The 17887-nt window shown below is 45.5% G+C and overlaps 2 protein-coding genes across 2 annotated transcripts in view; one reads left to right on the top strand and one right to left on the bottom strand.

The window, feature by feature from the left end:
* LOC126175825 (juvenile hormone epoxide hydrolase 1-like) overlaps positions 1–17887 on the bottom strand; it is a 507162-nt gene that overhangs the window by 340192 nt on the left and 149083 nt on the right. The gene's annotated exons all lie outside the window — the stretch shown is intronic.
* LOC126175826 (uncharacterized) overlaps positions 1–17887 on the top strand; it is a 124963-nt gene that overhangs the window by 92845 nt on the left and 14231 nt on the right. The window contains exon 4 of the mRNA XM_049922822.1: positions 7602–7962. Within this exon, the coding sequence (XP_049778779.1) occupies positions 7602–7962 (361 nt within the window). The remainder of the gene's footprint in view (positions 1–7601; positions 7963–17887) is intronic.

Raw genomic sequence — 17887 nt, forward strand, 5'->3', positions numbered from 1 at the left:
TCCCTAACCACGAAAAATACTCCCACACCGTAACACCACCTCCTCCGTGTCTCACTGTTGGACTACTCACGAAGACAGGTAACGTTCCCCAAGCATTCGCCAACCCATCCACCTTTCATCGGAGTGTCACAGGATACAGCGTGATTCATCCCTCCAAATCATTCGTTTCCAGTCATACTCAGTCCATTGGCGTCGTTCTTTACATCACCTCAACTGTCGCTTAGCGTTGACTGCAGAAATGTTTGGTTTACGAGGACCACTGTACCCCATTTTTAGTTTCCTGCCCACAGACATCGTACTAGCTGCACATCTGCTAGCAGTGTGGAACTCACGAGTGACTCGTTCTGCAGATTTCATCCGATTTTTACAACTATCTTGCGCAGTGCACTTTGGTCTGCGTCTCTCAGTACTTTAGGTGTCTGCTTGGTCTTGAAGTAGCTGTTTAGCTTTCCGTTTCCACTTCTCAATCACATCGCCAACAGTCGGCTGGAGCAGGGTTGAAATAAGCCTGATGGATTTATTTGTTACTCAAGTGACGTCCAAGAGCTAGTCCACGTTCCAAGTCAGTGAGCTCTCATGACCGACCCGTTCTGCTGTAATTGCTATGTTATTGTCGACAAAACGCTCCCCGACTCCTTTTATACCGACAATGGTGTTGCCATCCACTGCATTATGTCGGGAGCCTTACCATTATGGACCTTTTTGTCCCAGCCTATAGACAAGACCCAGTTTTGTCCAGATTTGGCAAAATACTGTTATCAGCTTGGCTCAGATACTAAAGTAACGACATCTGTTCGCGCAACATGTAAATGTTTATGTCTCACAGATAGCGTTCCATGTTGCGTATTTGTTATCGGCGATGCAAGCACGATCTATATCTAGCGCCGTCATTCGAGAAAATACCAGACTTCTCCTGTAGTGAGGGGCTGCAACTACGAGGGTAGTCCCAAAAGTAATGTCGCCTACTTTTTTATAACTACATAGACCTGTTTATTTCTACAATGGTTTACATCAGTTTACAGCTTGAACATTTAGCTATTTTTCGACATAATCACTATTTCTGTCGATGCATTTTTGTAGACGCTGTGGCAGTTGTTGTATGCCCATGTAATACCAGCTCGCTGCCATGCTGTTCAGAAAGTTATGAACCTCTTCTTTGACCTCGTCGTCGGAGCTGAATCGCTGGGACCACAATTAACGCTGACAGGTACTGTGAGACTCTGCAAAAACTCAAAACGGGCAATTCAGAACCGGAGAAGAGGAATGCTGAGCAAGGGCGTACACATTCTCCATGACAACGCTCCCCCACATATCGCTGGGCAAACCGTTGCTCTCCTGCAACAGTTTCAGTGGAACATAATCACCCACACACCCTATAGCCCTGACTTGGCGCCTAGTGGCTATCACGTGTTCCCTAGGTTAAAAGAACATTTGGCCGGAAAGCGATTCAGCTCCGACGACAAGGTGAATGAAGAAGTTCATAACTTTCTGAACAGCATGGCGGCGAGCTGGTATGACATGGGCGTACAAAAACTGCCACAGCGTCTACAAAAATTTATCGAAAGAAATGTTGATTATGTCGAAAAATAGCTAAATGTTCAAGCTGTAAACTGATGTAAACCATTGTAGAAATAAACAGATCTATGTACTTGTAAAAAAATAGGAGACCATACTTCTGGGATTTCCTTCGTATTTAAGCTGCGCCACCCGCAAGAATCGGGCATTTCCCATTTGATTAGCGATGCGATAAGACGGTTCTTTCTAAACCTAATACAAACAACAAGGGCAAGTCAGTAATATCTGAAGTGTTTCCATCGCGTGTATAGGGCGTGAAGTGAATAGTGACGTCTACTTCGATGATTAGAGTGTTATTGTCGATTGTTTACTTATTATAGTTTACTAACTTATCTTGTTATAGCTTACAAAAATTTCTAAGGATGGAAAGGTAAACTGTCACGTTTCGGATGATTGCACAAAAGAGTGGTCTTTTGTCAAGGCTCGACGTACGGATCACGAAGCGTTGTGTGAGATTTGTAGATGTTTCATCTCAATAACTCACGGAGTTGAGGCAGATATGAGGCAACACATTTCTACGAAGGATCGTACAAATAGATTCGCGGTAGTGTCGACATCAAAGCCTATTGCTACATTCGTTATTAAAGAAGATAACCAGGAAGAATTGCTCGTTGCTGTTGCAAAACTATCAACAGCTTATAAAGTTGTCAATCATTGTAAAACTGAATACCGCATTGCATCCTGACTCCAAAGTCGCAGCAAAGCAGTCTGCAACCAGGACCAAAGCTACAGCGATTGTGGAAATATCGCACCACACTCCGTGTTCGAATGCATAAAACAATTGCAAGAAGTGACATTTTACGGCATAGGAACCGACACATCGAACCATAAGACTGAGATGATGTTTCCTTTAGCTATTCAATACTTTACTGAAAGTGACGGAATCCAACAGAAGCTGTCGAAGTTTGATTTGCAGAACTACGAAACATCGGAGACAATTGAAAAGTTTTGTCTGGATTCTTTAAGACAACTTGGTGTGTGGCGGAGGGCACTTTACGTGCCACTGTCATTACCTTCCTTTCCTGTTCCAGTCGCGTATGGCTCGCGGGAAGAACGACTGTCTGAAAGCCTCCGTGCGCGCTCTAATCTCTCTAATTTTACATTCGTGATCTCCTCGGGAGGCATAAGTAGGGGGAAGCAATATATTCGATAGCTCATCCAGAAACGCACCCTCCCGAAACCTGGCGAGCAAGCTACACCGCGATGCAGAGCACCTCTCTTACAGAGTCTGCCACTTGAGTTTGTTAAACATCTCCGTAACGCTATCCCGGTTACCAAATAACCCTGTGACGAAACGCGCCGCTCTTCTTTGGATCTTCTCTATCTCCTCCGTCAACCCGATCTGGTACGGATCCCACACTGATGAGCAATACTCAAGTATAGGTCGGACGAGTGTTTTGTAAGCCACCTCCTTTGTTGATGGACTACATTTTCTAAGGACTCTCCCAATGAATCTCAACCTGGTACCCGCCTTACCAACAATTAATTTTATATGATCATTCCACTTCAAATCGTTCCGCACGTATACTCCCAGATATTTTACAGAAGTAACTGCTACCAGTTTACGTCGATCATTAGACTCTTCTATCTCGCTCACTGCCTGGAGAGGGTCCGTGACAGCGGAAATACTGACGTATTTGTTGCGTAGCACCCCTCGTGCCGATGAGCTGCAATCTCGTAAGCTACAAACTGCGCACAGAAGTAACATAGATGCTGGTATCCGAATTACGAGACAATCGTTTTCAAATGCGGTACCTATTTGTAGCAAAAAGCGTAAATTAAAGTTGTTGTAATACAACATAGTGATTAGAAGAAAAATGGCCACTGTTGAGGATACTATGACGCTAGTAACAATCGTGAATACAAGACAATCGACGCGAAGTGCTCCGAATCGGTCCGACAATCTACGCGAAGTGCTCCGAATGGGTCCGACGTGCGATGACCCAAACCAAGGGACCATCAGGCAAAATTTAGCGCGTCTACTATTATCTCTACACCATTGTTACTTCCACAATTACATTCTTAACTTCTGCGGCGACTCTGTCTTTTTTGTGTGATCACATATTAAAATTAAAGGTTGCGCAGCCCGCATAGGTCAGTTCAGTTCCTTTGGCCTTAACATATGCTTCTATAGTTTCTTTTTTTGGGATGCGTAACTATAGTATTAGTATTGTTTTATTATAGATTCGGCACCGAAAAAGAAAAGAGGGTTACAAAAGAGAGAAGGTCAAAGCCGAAAACAGGAATTTAGGGTGTGTTACACAAGGAAGAAAAATGTAAAGGGTGGTTAACTGTTGATCCCAAGGATATTCATCGTGCTCATCAGTTTGTGTGCTGGAAGAAGCGAACTTTTGAAACAGGCAAATAGCGATCCGCGCAAAAATCTAGTGTCACAATGTAATAAACATTCAGTGATTTCATCGTGGGTGCATCAACCTATTACGTGCACTGCATATCTTAAACTCGGAGAGGACACCAAAGCTGCAGAAATATGATTCGCGACCCCAGTTGTTGAGCGTTCACTATCTTTGTCAACACTCATACTCTGATCAGCCAGTACATTGTGACCACCTACTTAATAGCCGGTATGTCCACCTTAGTCGCGGTAAACAGCGGCGACGGGTCGTGACACGGAAGCAATGAGCCCTTGGTACGTCACTGGAGGGAGCTGACACCACATCTTCACACACAAGTCACCTAATTCCCTTAAATTCCCGAGTGTGGGGCGATGAGCTCTGACGCCACTTTCAATCACATCCCAGATGTGTTCGAGCGGGTTCAGATCTGGCGAGTTGGGAGTCCAGTACGTCAATTGGAACTCACTGCTGTGTTGCTCGAACCACTCCACCACACTCCTTTCCTTATGACATGGCATATATTGAAAAATGCCACAGCTGACAAGAGACATGATCGTCAAGAAGGGGTTACGTGGTGTACAACCAGTGTATGATACTGCTCGATGGTCATGGTGCCTTGCACGAGCTTCACTAAACCCATGGTTCCCCATATGAATGTTCCCCAGAACACAACGGAGCCGCCACCAGCATGTCTCCATCCCACAGCACAGGTGCCATGAAGCTGTTCTCCTGGAAGACGACGGATTCGCGCCCTTCCATCGGCATGATGAAGAAGGTATCGGACTACGCAACGCTCTGCCACTGAGCCAACCTCCAATGCCGATGGCCACATGCCCCTTTCAGTCGTAGTTGTCGATGTCGCGGTGTTAATATTGGCACATGCATAGGTCGTCAGCTGCGGAGGCCCGTCGTTAGGAGTGTTGGGTGCGCTGTGTGTTGAGGCACTCTTGTATTCTACCCAGCATTAAAGTGTGGTGTTAGTTCCGCCACAGTTCGCCACCTGTCCTGTCTTACCAGTCTGCCCAGCCGACGACGTCCGACATCCGTCATGAGGGGTGCCGCGCGGGATAGACGCTCGGTCTAGGCCCCATGCCACGGTTTGCGCGGCTTCCCCCGTCGGATGTTCGAGGTCTCTCTCGTGTATGGGTGTGTGTGTGTGTGTGTGTGTTGTCCTTAGCATAAGTTAGTTTAAGTTAGATTAAGTAGTGTGTAAGCCTATGGACGGATGAGCTCAGCCGTTTCGTCCCATAGGAACTTACCACCACAATCAGAACAATCATGAGGGGTGACCGCCCAAATTCACTACGTCTGGGCGTGATTTCACCTTGGTTTCACTACTTGTTGAAGACACTCAACACAGCACTCCTCAAACACCTGAGAAGGCGTGCAATTTTCGAAATGCTAGTGTCGAGCCTCCAGGTCATCACAATCTGTCATTTGTCAAGCTCATATAATAATGTGTGTGAAATCTTATGGGACTTAACTGCTAAGGTTATCAGTCCCTAAGCTTACACGCTACTTAACCTAAATTATCCTAATAACAAACACACACACCCATGCCTAGGGAGGACTCGAACCTCCGCCGGGACCATCCGCACTGAGTCCATGACTGCAGCGCCTCAGACCGCTCGGCCAATCCCGCGCGGCAAGCTCAGATAGATCGCCCGCTTTCCCATCTACACACGGACGACATGCTCACTGACGCTACCGCGCACGTGTCTGAGTAGCAGAGATTATCGCCAGGTGACGCTGCTATCGCCTGGGCGGATTTATACACTCCTGGAAATTGAAATAAGAACACCGTGAATTCATTGTCCCAGGAAGGGGAAACTTTATTGACACATTCCTGGGGTCAGATACATCACATGATCACACTGACAGAACCACAGGCACATAGACACAGGCAACAGAGCATGCACAATGTCGGCACTAGTACAGTGTATATCCACCTTTCGCAGCAATGCAGGCTGCTATTCTCCCATGGAGACGATCGTAGAGATGCTGGATGTAGTCCTGTGGAACGGCTTGCCATGCCATTTCCACCTGGCTCCTCAGTTGGACCAGCGTTCGTGCTGGACGTGCAGACCGCATGAGACGACGCTTCATCCAGTCCCAAACATGCTCAATGGGGGACAGATCCGGAGATCTTGCTGGCCAGGGTAGTTGACTTACACCTTCTAGAGCACGTTGGGTGGCACGGGATACATGCGGACGTGCATTGTCCTGTTGGAACAGCACGTTCCCTTGCCGGTCTAGGAATGGTAGAACGATGGGTTCGATGACGGTTTGGATGTACCGTGCACTATTCAGTGTCCCCTCGACGATCACCAGTGGTGTACGGCCAGTGTAGGAGATCGCTCCCCACACCATGATGCCGGGTGTTGGCCCTGCGTGCCTCGGTCGTATGCAGTCCTGATTGTGGCGCTCACCTGCACGGCGCCAAACACGCATACGACCATCATTGGCACCAAGGCAGAAGCGACTCTCATCGCTGAAGACGACACGTCTCCATTCGTCCCTCCATTCACGCCTGTCGCGACACCACTGGAGGCGGGCTGCACGATGTTGGGGCGTGAGCGGAAGACGGCCTAACGGTGTGCGGGACCGTAGCCCAGCTTCATGGAGACGGTTGCGAATGGTCCTCGCCGATACCCCAGGAGCAACAGTGTCCCTAATTTGCTGGGAAGTGGCGGTGCGGTCCCCTACGGCACTGCGTAGGATCCTACGGTCTTGGCGTGCATCCGTGCGTCGCGGCGGTCCGGTCCCAGGTCGACGGGCACGTGCACCTTCCGCCGACCACTGGCGACAACATCGATGTACTGTGGAGACCTCACGCCCCACGTGTTGAGCAATTCGGCGGTACGTCCACCCGGCCTCCCGCATGCCCACTATACGCCCTCGCTCAAAGTCCGTCAACTGCACATACGGTTCACGTCCACGCTGTCGCGGCATGCTACCAGTGTTAAAGACTGCGATGGAGCTCCGTATGCCACGGCAAACTGGCTGACACTGACGGCGGCGGTGCACAAATGCTGCGCAGCTAGCGCCATTCGACGGCCAACACCGCGGTTCCTGGTGTGTCCGCTGTGCCGTGCGTGTGATCATTGCTTGTACAGCCCTCTCGCAGTGTCCGGAGCAAGTATGGTGGGTCTGACACACCGGTGTCAATGTGTTCTTTTTTCCATTTCCAGGAGTGTATAAATAGTAGGTCGGTGGTCATAATGTTCTGACTCATCAGTGTAGATGATTTCATAAAAGACATTTTCCTCGATTCTAAAATTGCTCAAAATACTAACGGCAGTATGCTTCCCTAATTTGTTTGAAAACAGGACTGTTGGCTCTGAGCACTATGCGACTTAAATTCTGAGGTCATCAGTCGCCTAGAATTTAGAACTAATTAAACCTAACTAACCTAGGGACATCACACACATCCATGCCCGAGGCTGGATTAGAACCTGCGACCGTAGCGGTCGCCCGGCTCCAGACTGTAGCGGCTAGAACCGCACGGCCACTCCGGCCGGCGGACTGTTCAGTGTACGTCATTAGATCCTTTTTTGTCGTAACTGTACAAGACTTTTGCGCCGTCAGGCACTTTCAAGGTGAACATAGGTACTTTTCACATGTCGTGTAGGGACATGTTTGGAAATGAGTTGGCAACACTCTCCTCAGGTCGCTGCTGCGGTTCCGGCGACAGCAGACGCAGCCGCGACCGACATTCACTCAGGGCTGCGAGTCGGGAGAGCTGTTCCTGGGCGTGTCTCCTAGCAACGCGTACTCGCCGTCCGCCGTCCAGCAGACTCTGTCGACGACGCTGGGGTCAGAGGAGAAGGCGAGGCAACTGCTCGCCCAGACGACGCTGAGCCGCGGCCACCTCGCGCCCTCCGCAGACTTCATCCTCAACACGCAGCAGCACGCCTCCTTCTTCTACGTGAACACGGCGCCGCAGTGGCAGATATTCAACGAGGGCAACTGGTTATCTGTCGAATCGGTGCTGCGCAACCACGCACAGCAGCAGTTACTGGATCTGGAGGTGAGTCACACCGCCACACATACACTTCCGGAATAAAAATTATTACACCCTTTTAGAGATTTCCAATTCACTCAAGATTTATTGTTTTAACAGTGCATATGAAGTGAAACGTCCCCTTAGAAAAATTATACATGACTGCTTAAACTGACACACAATATTTTTTTTATAGAGAACAAACAATGTATTTACCTTAATAATCATAATATATATAGCAGTTCATGCCATCCAGTATTACAAATTTCAAAACTCCGCCATTTCTCTCCCCACATCCACCACTGCTGGCGGCTCACCTCCAACTGCGCAACGCTACGCGCTGTTAACATCCAGCTTCCCAACACTACAATGGCAGACAACAATGCAAACTAGCCACAGAGCGCTACGTAACGTTGCCAATAAGAAAACATAAACAGCCTACTTACATACTTTTGACCAACATTGTATCAATAAGTGTGTGCATTTGATATCTTTGTTATTGTAATTATGAAAAATATTATCAAATCATTATTGGCCACTGCCCAAAACAATTTGTAAAATTTTTTGTGGGGAGCATGGGGGCTATGAAAGTAGGCTGTTTATGTTTTCTTATTGGCAACGTTACGTAGCACTCTGTGGCTAGTTTGCATTGTTGTCTGCCATTGTAGTGTTGGGAAGCTGGATGTTAACAGCGCGTAGCGTTGCGCAGTTGGAGGTGAGCCGCCAGCAGTGGTGGATGTGGGGAGAGAAATGGCGGAGTTTTGAAATTTGTAATACTGGATGGCATGAACTGCTATATATATTATGATTATTAAGGTAAATACATTGTTTGTTCTCTAAAAAAAATATTGTGTGTCAGTTTAAGCACAGTCATGTATAATTTTTCTAAGGGGACGTTTCACAAGTACATCGAACGATTACGTTTACAGATCAATAGCACTACAGGTAGCAGGTATCGATCCACGTAAATCACAATATTAGCACGTGATGTAGCCTCCACGGGCGGAAGTGCAGGTGCTGACTCTGGCATACTGTCGATCGGACAGATGGCAAACATTCTGGGATACGTTACGCCACGCCTGCTTGAACTGTTCACGTAATTCTGAAGAGTTGGTTGGTGAGTCGCGCGAGTCACTTCTCAACCCATCATATTCCACATACGCTCGATGGGACACTAGAGTGGAGATCGTGCTGGCCAGGGAAGTTGCTGCACGTCTTGTAGAGCACGTTGAGTTTCACAAGCAGCGTGTCATGAGCATTATCCTGTTAGAACAGCACAACAGCTTCCTCTCGGAAGAACGGCAAAAGAACGTGTCTAACAACATTTTGCACGTACCAAACACTGGTTAGCGTCCCCCAAGAAACGCCAGAAGTGAACTAGAGTTGTGGCTTATCGCATAAAAGACCAGAAATCCTTGGATGGGGCCTGGGTGTCATGGACTTTTGCACTCTACGAGACAGAGTTCACCAGGTGTACGTCGTACGCGCAAACGACTATCGCTTGCGTGCAGGCAGAATGTATTTTCGTCGCTGAAGACTACGGTGCGCCATTCTATCTTCCAAGTGATCCTCTGGCGACACGAGGCGAGTCGTGCACGTCGAAGCTGCGGCGTGAGCGGAAGACGAGATACAGCTGTTCTTGCCCGTAGTCCTCCCACTGCTGATGACTGTTTCGCTACTCGTCATGTTAACACGTCTGGGCTCTCAAGCCCTCTTTCCTGTGCTGTGGTAACTGTACGACGTGCCACTGCTGCCTGTTCAACACGGTGATCCTGGCGGGCTTTTGTGCTGCATGGCCGTCCAGAATCTCGTTTATGGGTATGAGAATGTTCACGTGACCGCTGATACAGGGTGTTTCAAAAATGACCGGTATATTTGAAACGGCAATACAAACTAAACGACCAGCGATAGAAATACACCGTTTGTTGCAATATGCTTGGGACAACAGTACATTTTCAGGCAGACAAACTTTCGAAATTACAGTAGTTACAATTGTCAACAACAGATGGCGCTGCGGTCTGGGAAACTCTATAGTACGATATTTTCCACATATCCACCATGCGTAGCAATAATATGGCGTAGTCTCTGAATGAAATTACCCGAAACCTTTGACAACGTGTCTGGCGGAATGGCTTCACATGCAGATGAGATGTACTGCTTCAGATGTTCAATTGTTTCTGGATTCTGGCGGTACACCTGGTCTTTCAAGTGTCCCCACAGAAAGAAGTCACAGGGGTTCATGTCTGGCGAATAGGGAGGCCAATCCACGCCGCCTCCTGTATGTTTCGGATAGCCCAAAGCAATCACACGATCATAGAAATATTCATTCAGGAAATTAAAGACGTCGGCCGTGCGATGTGGCCGGGCACCATCTTGCATAAACCACGAGGTGTTCGCAGTGTCGTCTAAGGCAGTTTGTACCGCCACAAATTCACGAAGAATGTCCAGATAGCGTGATGCAGTATTCGTTTTGGATCTGAAAAATGGGCCAATGATTCCTTTGGAAGAAATGGCGGCCCAGACCAGTACTTTTTGAGGATGCAGGGACGATGGGACTGCAACATGTGGCTTTTCGGTTCCCCATATGCGCCAGTTCTGTTTATTGACGAAGCCGTCCAGGTAAAAATAAGCTTCGTCAGTAAACCAAATGCTGCCCACATGCATATCGCCGTCATCAATCCTGTGCACTATATCGTTAGCGAATGTCTCTCGTGCAGCAATGGTAGCGGCGCTGAGGGGTTGCCGCATTTGAATTTTGTATGGATAGAGGTGTAAATTCTGGCGCATGAGACGATACGTGGACGTTGGCGTCATTTGGACCGCAGCTAAACACGGCGAACGGAAACCCGAGGCCGCTGTTGGATCACCTGCTGCACTAGCTGCGCGTTGCCCTCTGTGGTTGCCGTACGCGGTCGCCCTACCTTTCCAGCACGTTCATCCGTCACGTTCCCAGTCCATTGAAATTTTTCAAACAGATCCTTTATTGTATCGCTTTTCGGTCCTTTGGTTACATTAAACCTCCGTTGAAAACTTCGTCTTGTTGCAACAACGCTGTGTTCTAGGTGGTGGAATTCCAACACCAGAAAAATCCTCTGTTCTAAGGAATAAACCATGTTGTCTACAGCACACTTGCACGTTGTGAACAGCACACGCTTACAGCAGAAAGACGACGTACAGAATGGCGCACCCACAGACTGCGTTGTCTTCTATATCTTTCACATCACTTGCAGCGCCATCTGTTGTTGAAAATTGTAACTACTGTAATTTCGAAAGTTTGTCCGCCTGAAAATGTACTGTTGTCCCAAGCATATTGCAACAAACGGTGTATTTCTATCGCTGCTCGTTTAGTTTTTATTGCCGTTTCAAATATACTGGTCATTTTTGAAACACCCTGTACCAGCATTCATTTGTTCACGTGATCAGGCCCAGTGGACCCAGGCCACGACAGTTAGAGCTCTCCATCCGTCTCTGTCTTCTGCTATCTGTCTCCAGTATTCCGTGACTCCCAGCTGCAACAAGTCTTCTCTCACTCCACCATCCACCAGTTTCTACCCACTGGCCTGCTGCCTGACGGGATCCAGTCCATTGCAATTTTGGGCCACCATTTTGCCTCCATTCTAACTACATGTCCAGCCCATTGCAGTCTTTTGCTTCTCATCACTCCCAAGATGTTGGAAATGAGCGTTTGGCGTCATTGGCCGGGAGGCCCCTTGCGGGGCAGGTCCGGCCGCCTTGGTGCAGATCTCATTACATTCGACGCCACATTGGGCGACCTGCGCGCCGGATGGGGATGAAATGATGATGAAGACAACACAACACCCAGTCCTTGAGCGGAGAAAATCCCCGACCCAGCCCTGAATCGAACCTGGTCCCGTAGGACAGCAATCCGTCACGCTGACCACTCAGGTATCGGGTCGGACACTCCCAAGATGTTAGGCTCGTTGTACAGCTCTTCTAATTCTGTGTTATGGCGTCTCTCGCGTCCGTCGGCCGTCGTAATTTAATATATTATTATTGTTATTATTATTATTTTTTCGTCGTAATTTAATATATTATTATTGTTATTATTATTATTTTTTGATTGTTGCCGACTTACGGGGTGGGCCTTAATAAAAATGATATTCCATTTAATTTTGATTTTACGGTTAAATGCTTTCCTGAAGTTCTCCTTTTTAACAATATTAATCTCAAATTATTTGTTACGTTAATGAATGTTAGACTTGCAGCATCTTACAAACATGAGCATACAAGCTGAACAGTGTAATAAACTTTTCATATTAATTTCCTCGGCTAGTCAATTCGCTTTAAAGCAAAAGATCTTTAGTTATTAATTACAATTGCGGCCCACACACGCGCGAGAGTAATTTTCTTACCTCCGTTAACCATTGTATTGTAGTCGGAGTCCTGGCTCTGGGTCTCGGCTATGGTACTGAAAATAAGAATCTTAAAGCTAAGTATTTTCTGCAACGTTGGGCGGCTGTGGAGAAAAATTAATATTATGTTAATAGCGGGCGAGTATTTCGCTTCCGCTAATTTTCATAAGTTGATATCGCCACGTAATGGCGTCGTTGGCTGCATCAGCCGCTGCGATTGTTGAACTGTAAATTACTTGAATGCAGGTTAATTCAAGGAAGGCGGACATGAAATCGGGATCACCTCTTACAAATTAAAAGTGCACAATAATATTCAATTAATATATTATCTGCTTAACTCATACAAATATGCTTACATTTGTCAGTACTCGAAAGATGTCCGTCTATATACACTCAAGACAAAAGTGGAAGTGAAGACGACTAAAAAATTAACAAAAGAGCGTATCTTGTTGTCTCTTTAGATCATTTTGTCATAAATTATTTCTTTGCATTGCATTTCCTTGCATTTCTCGACAGAGAAATTATTGTTTTACGGCTACATGATAAAAATATATTATTCAATTTTTAAGTCTTTTCGTAATATAGCACTGGGGACGCTATACGTCTTCTCCTATCTCCAGTAGTCTGATCTCGGACTGGTCCAAATATTTTCCTGAGGACCTTCCTTTCAAATGTAAGCAGTCGATTAAGGTCTTGTTTTCGAGTGGTCCAGGTTTGAGAAACATGAAATACTACTGGCATTATTAATGTCTTATGCAACCGTAGTTTTAGTTGTCGAGAGACACTTCTACATTTTAATATAGGGCCTAGATAGTGATAGCATCTGTTTCACACCTGCAGTCGTGCTTTTATCCCTGCTTCGGTTGATTTTACTTCTGTAAAAATTGGTCCAAGATATTTAAACTCTTTCACATGTTTATACAATTAAATCTTGAGAGTTTTGAATCTTTCTTCCTATGGTCATATACTCAGTCTTTTCAGCTGATTTGTAGACCGAGCCTAGGTTCCAGTAACTCCAAGGTCTGAATACTTATTTTCAGATCTTCTTGTGTGCATGCTAATAGTGCAATGTCGTCTGCATAGCCCAGATATGTAATGTATTGCCAGTTTGAATGCCCTGGAAGTTTTCTTTGTTGAAAGCCCGCATTTCCTTCTCAAGTGCCAGGCTGAAGAGGACAGGTCATAGCCCATCTTCTTGGCGTAATCCTATTACAACTGGGAAGCTTTCTGTCATTTTATTGCCTACCTTAACCTCAGGTTTTGTGTCTTTTAGGCATACCTCTACCAGATTGACCAATTTCTTTGGTATACCAAAATCTGTCATAGTTCTAATCAGGCTAGGTCTATGTATACTGTCGTAAACCTACTTGAAGTCTGCAAACAGGAGATGTATCTCTATTCGTACATTGTTTCTCAGACCTGTTTTAGGACAAAAATCTGGTCCGTGGTTGATCGTCCTGCTTGAAAACCTCCTTGGTATTCTGCAATTATCTCTGTTGCTAGAGGTTTTATTCGTTCTAATAGGCAGTTGGAGAAGATCTTATAACAGCGCTATGCTCCTATAGTTGTCACATACATTTATTTTTATATATGGAGCATATCACAGCTACCTTCCATTCCTCTGGTATTTCGTGTTTTGCCCAAATTTGCTCGATTAGCTTGTGGATCTTGAAACAGAGGTCTCCAGCGCTGAGAAGTTCAGCGGGAATTTCGTCCTCTCCTGGACTTTTACCATTCTTAAGGGAAGTAATGACTATAAAATGATAAAGGTTGTTCCTGCTTGTACATTTATTGTAGATTAAAACCCCTTCATATATTACAAATGTTTATATATCAATGTCCAGTGGACATAAAGAGACACAAATGAATTTCCTAACTAATTAATATTAGTGATCAATTGTCCAAATTTGTCCCTTTTTATGGCTACGCGATCTAATATAAATAACGCGAGATGACTGACATCATCAATGTACCAAAAATTAGAAGACACTACTTTCAAAGAATATCTACAGTGGTGTGCAACCTCAGTGGAAATAAAACTTACGTGATCACAGCTATTCATCCTTATAGCCCTAGTAATAATAGCATTAGTTATTATAGCAATATCACCGTATGTACTGCGTCCGGTGTGTCGGAGTGATGGTTATCGTACACGTCTGCGACAGTGGAAGAACTCCAGCCATAAAATAAACTATTTCGAACAGTAGGACGGCAGAAGGCGGTCCTCTGACTAGTATCATCTAATATTGTCTTTTCCTCTCTGTGCAATACAGACAAGAAACGCGAACTCCCAGTCACCAGGACGGAATTCAGATAACGTCTCTACGTGAGTATACACAGAAGTGCTCTCAATCACTGAACGCTGCGTACTCAACGACGGCACCCTACCCGGAGGAGAAGTACAGAATCGTATAAGTTCGCCAGTACAGTGCCTAACCGTTCTAACTATAAAATCTCCTGAGAGCAAGGACAGCAAGTCCATCTGTACCAACAAAAGCTGATACTGAGCGACTGTCAAACTTGGGAGCTCAAAACTGAAGACTTCTTCTCTCCACCGCTGGCTTACCAGCAAAGCTCAAAGTTCTTTATAAATACGAGGTGCGTCTAGAAAAAAACCGGACTGATGCTGGAAAAAACATTTATTTACAATTATTTACAATTTCATGTTATCTCCTTCAATGTACTCTCCTCCTCGGTCTCTACACCGCTCCATACGAATTTTCCAGTGTTCATAGCAATGCTGCAGATCATTTTCGGTAAGTCCATACATTACTTCCGTCACTTTTTCTTTTACTGGTTCAACAGTCTCAAATCTAGTTCCTTTCAAAGCTGACTTGACTTTAGGGAAAAGAAAAAAGTCACAGGGGGCCAAATCAGGTGAGTAGGGTGGATGATCTAAGATGGGAATGTTGTGTTTTGCCAAAAACGTCTTCACTGACAACGCGCTGTGAGCTGGGGAATTGTCTTGGTGAAGGATCCATGACTTTTTTTCTCCACAAATCGTTCCGTTTTCTCCGTACTCGCTCACGTAGGGTAGCCAGGACGCTAATGTAGTAATGCTGATTCACTGTTTGTCCCTCTGGTACCCAATCAATGTGCACAATCCATTTGATGTCAAAAAAAAAACAATCATCATTGCCTTGAATTTCGATTTTGACATTCGTGCTTTTTTTTGTCGTGGAGAACCAGGAGTTTTCCAATGCATCGATTGGCGTTTAGTTTCGGGATCGTAAGTAAAAAACCACGATTCATCGCAAGTAATAACATTTTGTAAGAAGGTGGGATCACTTTCAATGTTTTCCAGGATGTCAGAACAAATCATTCTTCGGCGTTCCTTCTGTTCAATTGTGAGACACTTTGGAAACATTTTTGAACACACTTTGTTCATGTTGAAACTTTCATGAAGAATCTGCCAAACACTTTCCTTTTCAACTCCTGTTAACTCAGACACTGCTCTGATTGTTAAACAGCGATCTTGTCGAACAAGTTTACCGATTTTTTCAATGTTTGCATCAGTTTTTGCTGACAATGGTCTGCAGTGCGAGTGTCATCACTGGTGTCTTCGCGGCCATCTTTAAATCGTTTAAACCACTCAAACACTTGTGTTCGCGATAAACAATCATCGCCGTACACTTGTTGTAACATTACAAACGTTTCACTTGCAGATTTTCCTAGTTTGAAACAAAATTTAATGTTAACACGCTGTTCTTTCTGTACACTCAACATTTTCCGACGCACAGACAAAACGTCAACTACTTAAAACAGACGCCACGGGCAGACTGAGTGCAGGAGGCAGTTGAAACTCGACCAGTAGGCGGAGCGAGAGTCACGTGACAGGCCACGTGACTTTGAGCCTTATTGCATTCGTTTTATTGTTTCACCAGTACTTGTCCGGTTTTTTTCTAGCCACACCTCGTATTTCCATGAAAGGCTTATTGAGCTTCCTTCATGGTGCTTTTCACATATTTCCTCTTTGCTTTCCTCAATGTGGCTTGTGTCTGCCATTGTATTTCTTCGAACTTTGATTTTTCTTCTTCCTGCATATTACTTTGTATCCACAGTGTCTAGCCCATTGTCTCTCCCTGATAGCTTCCTCACACTCCTCATCGAAACACACTCTTTTTCCCTTAGTTCGCTTTGGGATTACTTCTTGGCTGTTTCTTTAATGGTATCTGCAGTCGCCTCTGGGCTACCACAGTATCTCCTTCGCATTCATTCAAAGCCTCAAAACGATTTGTCAGTGCTACCTTGAAAGTTCGTCTTATGTTATCTTTAATCAGGCTCTCCAGGTCACATCAAATGACTCTTTGCATTCTTTTGTACTTCCTGGCTCTCCATATTGTTTTCATCCTTTCCATGACAAGGAAGTGGTCTGATCCACATTCCGCACCTGTTGCCGTTTTGACATTTTATATCCACTTCTTTATTCTCGTCTCTACAATTAGGTGGTGAATTTGGTTCACTGTCTTCCCATTCGGAGACACCCAGGTTCCTTTATATATTCTCTTCCTGTCGAAATCAGTACTACTTAAAAACAAGCCTTTTGCATTCGCAAAGCTAACCAGCCTAGTGCCGTTATCGCTGCTCACATCATGTAAACTGACCCTCCCGATGATCCCCGTGCTGGCTGCTTCTTTCCCTTTTTTCGCATTAAAATCTCCAAGGATGATTTTGTAATGTTCACTTGGCACATTGTCTAAAACCGTTTCTAGTTCCTCGTAGAAAATGTCTTTATTGATGTCACCGCTTTCTTCGGTTGGAGCATGACAATTTATATATGAGAGCTTGTGTTTTCCTGTGTCTATGGTTAGGAGTGAGATACTGGGGTTGATTGATTTAAAATCTATGAGAGTGTTACAGAGTGATTTCTTCACTATTTTGGTCCCTTTGGATGATGTTTACAAGGAAGTGAGTTGATCTGTTGCTTGGAACTTGTAGCGGGGTGGTTTACCTGGAGGGCAATCTGAGATAAGGCTGGTGTGTTAGGGGGTGCTGATGGCGAAGTTTATGTAGCTGAGGCTGTGGTGAATGAAAAGGAGAGATGAAAATTAAAACACCTGGACCCCTCTTTATTGCATTTAATTTATTTATGGAACTAGTTCCGGTGTTTGATCCCACGATGTTTAGGTCCCTTGACCACCGTAATTTGGGAGGAATTTAATCTCATGTACAATCTTAACAGAAAGAAATATTAAATAACAAGTGCGCGTAAATCTCTGGTTTACAACACAGTATCCTTTCATTCATCAACTGAAGACTCAGAAAAATGGTTCAAATGGCTCTGAGCACTATGGGACTTAACATCTGTGGTCATCAGTCCCCTAGAACTTAGAACTACTGAAACCTAACTAACCTAAGGACAACACACACATCCATGCCCGAGGCAGGATTCGAACCTGCGACCGTAGCGGTCTGAAGACTCAGGATAGTGCTTGATGAACGAAGGGGGTAGTGTCATGTAAACCAAAGATCTACAGACGCCGGTTGCTTAATATTGGCTCGTGATTGCACACGATATTGGATTCCTCGCAGTTTACGTTGGTCAAGGGACCTGTAATGGAACACCCAAACTGGTTGCG

The sequence above is a fragment of the Schistocerca cancellata genome, chromosome 3 (assembly GCF_023864275.1).
Source record: "Schistocerca cancellata isolate TAMUIC-IGC-003103 chromosome 3, iqSchCanc2.1, whole genome shotgun sequence".
Classification (NCBI taxonomy): domain Eukaryota; kingdom Metazoa; phylum Arthropoda; class Insecta; order Orthoptera; family Acrididae; genus Schistocerca; species Schistocerca cancellata.